We start from the raw sequence: 10,796 nt of genomic DNA on the forward strand, positions 1-10,796 counted from the left end.
TGCTCCTGTTCCTCACAGCCCTGCATCAGGAATCTGGGGCGACATATGGTTTTGTTTTAGGACGGCGGGTGTGTGATTTGTGAACTCCATATATGGTGCGTCTGGTGCCACTTACTCTGCAACGGGAGGGAGAACCTCCTCCACCCCCACCGATTTTCCCTGTCATCCAGCTTGGGTCCCTCCAGGCATCCTACTCTGTGCCTTTTTCTGGATCCTTCTCTCGCTACCCTGGCTTACTGATCGATCACCGCTGTGTCCTCCTCCTGCTCCAGTTATCAGTGCCACCCTGAGCTCCTCCTGTTCCCTAACCCTAACCCTAACCCTAACCCCTACTCACCAAAACTGATCCTACCCTCTGATTCACCCAAGCTGGTTACAACCTTCTACCCATATTGGTCTGCAGCAAAACATCGGGGTGGCCAAAAAAAAATTCCGTGGCAAAGACGGTGCTGATAAGAGCCAGGATACCAACAGTGATACAGGCAGGAATGCTTTAAAACTCAGTGGTGCTCTGATGTGTTCCAGACGCTAAAGGGAACGTCGATCTTTCTGTGCCGTTTCACCAAGCAGCTCACCACTAGCTTTTGCGGTGTGGTTAGCTTAAAAAAAACTTTTCAGTGTGTGCGTTCTTTGTTTACATTTTAATGCCTTTTCCTGAGAAGGAAATGACGCCACCCGGTGGCGGGAGCCGGCTGGCCCCGGATCAAAAGGCTGGCGGGAGAGCGAGCGCTGCGACTGTGGCTCCGCCAGAACCGCTGGGGAGGAGTCTCAAGTGTTAGGGTCCTGAAACATGCATCTACGCTGCTGCTGTCACTTCCCGAAAGCAGCCTGGCTCCGGCAGGACACTGTACCATGTGACCAGAGGGAGCCCAAGCTTCCTACAATGACTATCAGGGTGAAGGAGCAGGAGGGAAGGAACTGGGTGGAAATGGGCGTGCGGCTAGCGGGAGCCACCGCCCCCTCCCGTCATCGCACTCCTCCTCCTCTTCAGCATCCCGCTCCAAGCCCAGGGTGGGTCTCGGACATTCTGTCCATTTCAGCACCGCTGCTGCCTTGGCAATCGAGGATCCAGCTGGCAGCAGAGACCTGGTCTGCTCCCCATACGTCAGCGTCTGAAGACACCAGCACACGCCCATGCACACACGTGCACACACATACACAAACACACACACACACACAGATGTGCCCCTCACTCTGTGTCACCTTGGACTCCGCTCTGCTTGGACCTTGGAGAGACCTGCCAAAGCACAGCTGAATAAAGTTCTGCATGATGAAGAAAAAAAAACAATATTCTCACAAATGAGCGTGGGCAGCACCAACGCCCAGGACCACTGGGATGTCCGGTCCTGTTCCGGTCTCATTCCCACTCCCATTCTGGTCAGCTGAGCTGCTGAAATTCGTCAGGAATCCTTCACTTGCTCAGTCAGTCTGATTTATTCTCATTCAGATCTTCAGTCAGATGTGTTTGGACTGACTTCTGGTTACTAGGAATTATCTGTTGTTTAGGTTACTGGGGGGATTTTCTTTGGTTGCTTAGCACCCCTGGGGTCTTCAAAGAGGCTGCACTCCACCTGTGAATGCTCATCTGTGAGCCACTCTGCACTCCCTCTTACCACCTCCTTCTTCTGCACTGCACTGCTCAGGCCCCTCTGTGAGCCTCTCCATACTCCTCTGCCGACCCCTCCACGCTCCCTCTTACCACCTCCTTCTTCTGCACTGCACTGCTCAGGCCCCTCTGTGAGCCTCTCCATACTCCTCTGCCGACCCCTCCACGCTCCCTCTTACCACCTCCTTCTTCTGCACTGCACTGCTCAGGCCCCTCTGTGAGCCTCTCCATACTCCTCTGCCGACCCCTCCACACTTCCTCTTAACATGTCGCCCTTCTGCATTCCACCTGCTCATGTTCCTCTAACAGTCCCTCCGTGCTCCCACTTAATGCTTCCTCCTTCTCCACTCCACCCATTCCTGCTCCTCTGTGAGCCCCTCTGCTTCCTCCTAACACCTCCTCCTCCTTTTGGTTTCCCTCTGCCTTCTTCTTCCACTTTTTTTAGGCTCCTTTGGGTTTTTCTCCCCATCCATTTTGCCCTTGAGGCTTTCTAAGATGGCCAAGCACATCTAAGATTCCACAATGGCCAAGCACATCTGTTGCTTCCAGGTGTGACCCCATTGATAACCAGCCTCATCGGGATGTTTCCTGTTGGTGTGGCCCTGGAGCATTGTGGGTAATGAAGACATAATACCACTGTCACTATGTGCCATGTTTAAACCACTTTCACTATCTCCCTCTTCTGTTTGGTTGTTTGTTTCCTTTATTTTTAATCCCCAGACCATGTATGAGTTTGGCAACCGCACATAATTCTCTGTTTGTTTGTTAATCAGTCCATTAATCTGCCAGGGCCCCATCGGCATGCACCGTTTTACAGCGGGATGCCAGGTGTTTATGCTTGGCGGCTCAGGGTTCAAGGCGACTCCTCTAGATCGTGGCACTGGGTGTGGCTTCCCATCCTGCCACGGCCCAGGACCAGGCTAGCACTGTCCTTTGAACCTCAGCTGGTCCGACTGGACCAGAAAGGCTGAAATCTAACACCGTCCAGCAGAACCAAAATGATCAACGGCCAACGCAACTGTGCTTAGAGTGCTCTGCCCTGCGCAGGAATGCAGAGCAAGCGGGCCTCAGGGTCCAGTGCTCTGCCCTGCGTAGGAATGCAGAGCAAGCGGGCCGCGGGGTCCAGTGCATGCATGCGGGCCGTGGGGTCCAGTGCATGCCTGCGGGCCGCGGGGTCCAGTGCATGCCTGCGGGCCGCGGGGTCCAGTGCATGCCTGCGGGCCGCGGGGTCCAGTGCATGCCTGCATGTCTCTCTGCAGGAGATCATGGGGAAGCTCCTCTGCAGCCTTCCTTTCCCTGAATCGAGGCCCACCCTCACTCCCCATGTCCACCCCTCACCGCTGTTACTCTTGGCCATGATCATATGTTTTCATCTAATTACAGAGAGAATTTAATTATCACTTTCGAATCACTTCATCTTTGTGCAGGGAAACATAACAGTGAGGCGCAAAGGTTTTTTTGTTCCAGTGACAGCAGAAGCCTGGATCTGGGCATCTGCACATCTGGACCCAAGCCAGTAGGGGGCTCTGTTTGGCAAGCCGCATCAGTTTCCGGTGGCAGAAGGAAAATACACCACAGAGAGAGGTGACAGACCCACACGGAGCCACACGCACACGTGCACACACACACACACACACACACACACACACACACACACAATGACAACCTTAACCATAAGTAACTAAACAAAGTACAATACTTTTTAGTTTTTTGATAGCAGTCATAGATTTTTTTACAATTGAGCAAAATTGAGAATGAAAAAATAGTTCCCACAAGGTCAAATTAACAAGTTCTTAGCACATTGTGGGGACATTAGGTCTATACATGATACACACACACACACAAAGTGGACATCACGCAGCCGGCCAGAGATTCTCAGACTTCCCTGAAAGCCTGAACTGTCTCAGCAGCTGCTGCTCGACTGAAGGCGGAATATCAGGGGGGGTGTATTATCGATTTTCAGATGGACACTCCTGCTTGCTCCCCCATCCCACCACGCATGGCAAAGGTGATAAGGTCATGCCGACATCTCCTCCCCGACTGGGCTCCTCAACTTCCCTGTCCTCCACCCTCTCCTTCTCCCTCATCTCCTCCCTCTCCTCCACTCCTCCCACCATTCCTGGCGGCAACCAATGAGCTCGCAGAGAGGCGAGCGCCAGCTGGAGCAGCGAGGAGAGAATAATGACTACTGATGAAGGAGTCCCGCAAAAGAAAACAGCGCAGGCCTCCAAAGCACACAGGAGGTGTTACCAGTTTGGGTTCCCTGCAAAAAACTAAAAAAAAAATGGATAATTGGAAAGTTTGGGATTCTGTGCAGAGTGCACAACAGAGAGCCTTTGTGCTCTGCTGGCTGTTGCCCTGGCAACGCATGGAAAGTCCCGCCCCTTACAGGAAGTGGATGGTGGGGACATGGGGCTCAAACGGCAGAGCCTGGCCAGCACTGGGCAAGGCGAGAGTGTGGAGAAAAAGGCAAACATCAGGCTAAAGCTGAAGAGGCTCCATAACAGCGGGGAGCAGGCCTTCAATGAGCTATGAGCTCAACACGGGAGTAGCAAGAGCAAAGAAGGTCTGCTGTCAGTTTGGGAGGGGCCCTGCTCCGGGTATGCACACATTTCCAAATATTCCGAGAAAATTCTTAATATCCACAGGCCACATTTCTAAAGCGAGCAGGGAGGAGGGACACCACCCCTTTCGCTCCTTCTACGGGAAAAAGGCAATCATTCACCAGGCGCCCGTGACCAGCCACCGGTTAAAGATAAACACAACCTGGAGGGCTTCTGTCACTTCGGCGCCCTTAACGTGAGGAGGACTGGTCTGGGGGCACCGGCCGCCCAGGCGAGACTCAGCAGCACTGTGACAGACGCCTTCAGATGTGACCCTGCAGGTCCTCTGGGGTCTGTTTGCCCCACCAAGCGATGAGGGAAGGAAAAGAGATGGAGATGAAGCAGGGAGGAGAGCAGTACAGGGTGAAGCAGAACAAGTGGGATGAGACACATAAAGAACCCATTAAGAAAGAGTGCAGAAAGGATGGAGAGATGGTGAGAGATGGAGAACAAGCACAACAAGAGGGTCTGCTAGAGGGTGGAGCAGAGAGGGAAGCCAAGGGAATGGGGGCCCAGTTCACTGGGAGCCACTGTGGGCCAGTTCACTGGGAGCCACTGGGGGCCAGTTTACTGGGAGTCACTGGGGTGACACCAGAGGTGGTGAGGAGGGAGGGAGGACGTGATGAAAGTACTGATGAGGATAAGAGGTGGAGGCAGGCAGATTCTGTAGGGCAGCAGTAGATTCATGGAAGAGTCTAACAGCTGCTGCCTCAGATCCAAGGACCGCTGCAAGAACTTAAATGGGGGGGACGCCCAGGTAGGCAAGGCACGGAACGCAAGGCACGGTGTGGGGGGGGGGTGACAGCCGGAAGGCGACGCTCGGTGTGGGGAGGGGGGCTCAGAACATGAGGCTCGGTCCTGGGGGGGGGGGGGCGCAAGGCGAGGCTCAGTGGGGCTGCTGACATCATCGGCCGCCTCACCTGCACCTCATTTACAGGCCTGGGAGACAATCTCTTCACTCCGCGATGGACTGATGTTGTAATTCAGAATCACCATGGCAACAAAACAAACGCAGGGCCAACAGCCCGCATTCCGGCTCACAAACGAGTGTCTCTGACTTGCGGCCGTCCTGCATGCCGCCCTGCCGAGATGGCGGCCTCCTCCTCCACCTGGAAGTCGTCACGGTGACGGCTGGGCTGTGTGACACGGTGTCCTGCTCCTTACTGCCCCGGAATGGTGCTGGTGGTGTATACAGCCCCCCCCCCCAGAGAGAAGGCCCCCACTTCCGCACCACTCCCGGGGACTGCTGGGCTCACCATGCCAGGGTGGGGAGCTCTGCTTCCCTGTCATCCTAAAGCTCCCGAACTGGGACGGAACCTACTCTCCTGCAGACCTCCTGCAGACCTCCTGCAGACCTCCCCGGCCACAGGAGGACACCAGCAAATACAGGCCAGCTTATGGTGCCTGGGCCCCAGGGCCCCAAACCACCACCACCATCTGGATAAGGTCCCTGGCCGTCACCGCTGGCACCCCTCCTATGTGCGCCACACACAAAATGGAGGGCGATGGCCGAGCAAAGCCGTAACCATGGCAACCAGGCAGGCCTCGTCTGTGGAAGTCAGAAGATCGAGCTGTATGTTTTGCTAATGTCTGTCGTATAGGGACTTTAGTGTGTGAGCTAACGACAGGAAACACTTTCACTTTGTCTCTCAGGCCTTTTACCCCCCTCCCTCTATCGTTGTCTCTCTCCTTCTCCCTCTTTTTCTCTTACACACCCCCTCCACCCCTGCCCTCTGTGGTTGCGGCTGCTTATTCCCGACAGGAGGGTGGGGAAGTCGGGGGGGGATACAGTGGCCGAGAGTTCCCGGGAAACAGGCAGGGGTGCAGAGACTCTGTGACAGCTGCCGGAGCTCAGAGACGGGGTGTACTGCCAAAACGCACACTCTATAAACATGCTATTTTTAAGGGACGCATCTTCCGGCTGTGAGGGCTGCCTCGCAGAAATGTAGAGGGGTTACCGTGGCGACGGGGCAAAGCAAAGCTACACCGTGGCAAGCGCGCGAAGGGCCGGCTGTGCACTGCGTTTACGCCAGTGGCCTGATCACCAGCTGCCTGGTCGGGAGAGCGTCCAGTGCCGCTATCAGCAGTAGGCCTGGGTAACGAACTTCGCTACTTCTGTGGTACCGGCCGAAATGCTCCGATCCTATCGGGGATCGAAAAATGAATTCTTCTGTAAATCTCAGCGCCTGTGAGCTAATAAGCATGCAGCATACTTGTGTAAAGATCTAAAGTGGCTGGTGATTGGCTGTCTAATGTAACATTACACAAACACGTCACAGAGGCTGGAGGAAAAATGTACGGGGGGGGGGGGGGTCTCGTGTGTGTGTCTAACTGTTTTTGTTTGTCACATAATGTAAAAAAAAATGCTTTAGAAATTAAAAGTGTGGTTCTACAGGGTTCTAGACTGTGACTGCAGAGAAAAGGCTGAGTGGGTGGGCTTCTTTTGTACCTGGATAATAAGACTGAATACCTTTCTGCTTGCGTCTCCATATATCGCTTATTAGCAGGGTCACGTTACGTTGTTTGTGCTGTGAAAAATGAAAGATTGATCTGCTGGCCAAGTTTATTCATGAATTATAAACATGTTGCAGGTCATACAAGTAAAACGTAAATAAAAGGCTGTGTTCTGTTATGATCAGGAACGATCCCCCCAGTAACTAACCAACAACTAACAAAACCACTTATTCAGATAAAAGATTTGTGCTGCACTGTTTAATGTATTTTTGTTGGTGTTGAAACTGATTTACAACATATTGGTATTGAAAAAAGTATTGTTCAGGAACCGGTATCGAAATCAAGGTATCTGGTACTGGTATTGAAAAATGCCCAGCCCTAATCACAAGTGTGCGTGTGAGAGTGCGAGAGGTTCGAGGAATGCCCCCTCCCCCCACTGCTGCCAGCCCTCCATTCTCCACTTAAGCCCTTGGCTCAGAGACCCATTTTTCGGGTCTGAATCAGAGAAACATGCGACTGGGGCAACATTTGACAGTGATGCCAGGAGCTCAGGATGGAACCGTAGAAGTCAGGTTGCCCTTATATACTCAAACTGTCACTGAAAATACATCTTTTGGCAGCTGAATCCTGCTCACAGGCAGCATGATGCATCATCAGAAGGCCACGGTTTCAAGGCCAGCTGGTTTGCATATAGAATTTGTTCGTAAGCAGCTTAATTCACAACATGGTGAATGTTACAGACACCTCATCCTGGGAATTTGAAAAGGTCTCTGCTTGACCCATAGTGTGTGGGAATGTTTGTCCTGCCATGGATCTGGATCCTAGTCATAGTCTCCCCTTACTGTGATAGGCTCCTGGATGGATGGATGGATGGATGGATAGTTGGATGAATGGATGAAGAAGTCTAATTCCCCACATGGGTATTCATCAATCCCAAGGCCCTGGATTGTAACAGACTGACAAAGGCTTGTAGCTTTTTATGATAAGTACCTAGAACCAGAACAATGAGCCAGAATCAAATGGAGGACACAGACCCATGTTAACCCTAACTCACAGAGACAGTGAGCATGCGTGTATGTTGATCTGTCACACACCCCGGAAGGTCCTCACAGAAATCGATGGTACACAACAACAAGACTGTAGGCAGTATCACAGTTTATGGATCAATGCCTGTCTCTGGATGGTCGTGGGTTTGAATCCTGTGGCCAGAAAGGTAATCACCTCACCACTGGGCCCTCGAGTAAAGCCCTTAACCTTAATTGCTACAAGACTGCTGGATGCTGGCTAACCATGTGAATTGATCCCCAGCTTTGACCGAAAGTCAGAAATTAGCTATCGATAGATAGATAGATAGATAACTTTATTGATCCTGAAGGAAGTTTAGGCATCCAGTACCTCAAACACGCAAATTACACATTACTAAAATAAACCAATGCACATTCACAGCTTTGCACATCATAGCGTTAATGAACTTGTGCTCCCAGCATCCTGTGGGCCATGACTGGAGAGCACACACTGAAGATGTGGCACACAAACAATTAAAGTCACAGGATTGCTTCTGGGTCAAGAATGCCTTACTGGAGACCTGTCAACTGGACTGTCAGTCCAAACCAGTCTCCTCCAGAGCACTGTGGCAAGAAACTCTCAATAGCTGTCCCGTCAAGGTAAATACACTAGAGCTGCAATCAATCATTTATCTTCCATTTGAGTGATTATTAATCTGTGATTTACTCTTTAACATCACCAGCTGCTTTCACACAATAAAGAACTGGGACAAGGCTCCCTTCGATCAACCTCCCTGCAATTCAAGATAGTAATTCAGAAAACTATTCCAGTTTTCTCGAAAAGATGTTAAAAGACGCTAGACGGCCACCACGTTTGCAGTGAGAGGCTTCAGAAGAGGCCGGGCACGGAGCGCGGCCCCGCTGCCCCTCTTCCCCATTAGCTCGCGTCACGTTACGGTAGTAACTCATTATTTAACGCTCCGTCTGCGCTGAATCAATCCTACCGTATGATCAAGGAAGTAAAAACTCAGCTGCCGGAAAAATGGTGTCCTTTATAGTTCTATCTGCAAGGATTTAGTTATGATGACCTGGCGTCTCTGAATAAAAAAAAAATCACCGAAATGTGTGTGGTTGTGGCGTTTGTACTTACAGACACGTTAAATCTAATTAAGAGTTATGCCTGTTAGACACACACGTCACTTAAAACAATGATGCACTTAGGGACAGTTCTTAGTAATCTTTGTTATTTGTTAAAATTAAACGTTCTTAAAGAAAAAAGTCAACTCAAACCCAGACGAAATGAAGGCATCAAAAGAACCAAGTTATGTTTGTCAAAAGGATTCGGGAGAGTGAAACTAGATGAAGATCGGCTTATTGTAAAGAAACGGTCCCATCACCATGTTTTTAATGAGCACTTTATATAATGAAACGGGAGCGGGGCCGGGCCGGTGGCACCGCGGCGGGGACACGGCGGCGGGTAGGCAGCTCGGCCCCGGCTCCGCTTTCTCACTCTTTGGGGAGATAATTAGACAGGACGGCCTCAAATAAAAAAGTGGGACTTAAAGACTTTTTTATAATAAAAAAAATCATTATGGCAATAAATTCTATTCATTGTATCGCCGTGCGTAATTATTATTATTTGTTCTATTTTCTAAATAATCTATAAATAAGTAAAACAGCGATTTATTCTTCTGATTATTATTATTGTTATTGATCGTCATGTTATTATTATGTACTCTTCTTGCGCAGTTTATCTGTGATTTGGTTACAAAGACACCAGTTTTCTATTGAATGTATCTTTTATCTCTTTAGTAACAGTTCAGGTGAAAAGTGGTACCGTTACAAGTAATAGCGGCCGCCTCCATCTTTCGGACGGCGCTGATCACTTTCACCAGAGTAACGGCTTTATGGGGACAAATTGGGCACGAGACGTCCGGTTCCAGCCCTTTTACAATGTCAGACTGGGAAGACGTTTTAAAGCAGACGAGAGAGACTTTTTTTCGCCCGACTCGGGCTGCCGATCTCAGGTACTTACAGGGTTTTTGTCCCAGGCGGGAGGTCCGCTGCTTCGGGTACCCGGTCCAGTCCGATGCTGGAACAATTAACCAGGCAGGAGTCCGGGGGTCCGAGGAGCGGACATGTACAGTTGGTGGGACAGGGGCTGCAGCTCGGGCCACCGCCGGAGAGCCCCGCGGCTCCGATGCTGCACAGCGCACACAGCAGGCTGCAGGCGAGTCCAAACTGGGAGAAACAGACGCCATGTTCTCGCTTGGATACAGTCTGTCCATTTCCACAAGGCATAGCTCACTCGCATCGCATCGCCCTTGCTTTTGTAATTCGTCTCGGACCGGGGGGAAAAAGCTGCCTCTCCTCTGAAAGGTTTGCATAAAATTAGGAAAAGGTGGCGAAGAAAATAAAGTCTCGATATTAGTTCTCCCGTTTTTTTTGTTTTTGCGTTTAACGGAACTAGCTGAAGTTCTTGGGAAAAAAAGTTGCAGGCTCCACAGCTTAAAGGTTGCGAATAACTTCCTTCCCCCCTTGCCTTCCCCCGGTGCAATGCCCCGCGTCTACACTAGGGCCGCCAGGAGCGCTTTCCTACGCCTGACGTCCGCCGGCTTCTTTCGGAGATGCTGTGCAGGACAGCAGGCACAATGCGCCCGGCTACTCGGCACCTCACACCTGGGCAAAACAGGGTCGCTTTAGTATGGTCAGGGACCCAGATTTCAGACAGACCCTTTAGCGTAACGCATATAGTACTTGATAATTAGGTGAGAGTCCAGGATGACTTGAAACTAATGTAGGTCATCTGAGTATTGGAAACTGCAGCTTGAGTTAAAAATTTAAGAAGAAAAAAAATTATATATGCACAAAAATACACACATAGATAGATAGATAGATAGATAGATAGATAGATATAGGGCAGTAGTATTCAGGTTATGTCCTGAACGAAATGAAGATTATGAAATTATGCTTGATTTGCAACTGGTAAAAATTTGGTATTCCAATTACATTAATTTTCAGTACATTATTCAGTAAATTACATGAGATATGCAACACTTCATTATAAAACAGGCTTCGTGATGATGATTTTGCTCAATTGTAGGTGAATGTATGTGTTCTAGGCTAGGC

At 50.5% G+C, this 10,796-nt stretch overlaps 1 protein-coding gene across 1 annotated transcript in view; it reads right to left on the reverse strand.

Moving 5' to 3' along the window:
• The window catches only part of pkd1a (polycystic kidney disease 1a), a 60,630-nt gene extending 50,399 nt beyond the window's left edge, over positions 1-10,231 (reverse strand). The window contains exon 1 of the mRNA XM_023841003.2: positions 9,703-10,231. Coding sequence (XP_023696771.2) covers positions 9,703-9,968 — 266 coding nt within the window. The 5' untranslated portion in view covers positions 9,969-10,231. The remainder of the gene's footprint in view (positions 1-9,702) is intronic.
• Between the last annotated feature and the right edge of the window lie 565 nt (positions 10,232-10,796).

This window comes from Paramormyrops kingsleyae, chromosome 5, assembly GCF_048594095.1.
Source record: "Paramormyrops kingsleyae isolate MSU_618 chromosome 5, PKINGS_0.4, whole genome shotgun sequence".
NCBI lineage: Eukaryota > Metazoa > Chordata > Actinopteri > Osteoglossiformes > Mormyridae > Paramormyrops > Paramormyrops kingsleyae.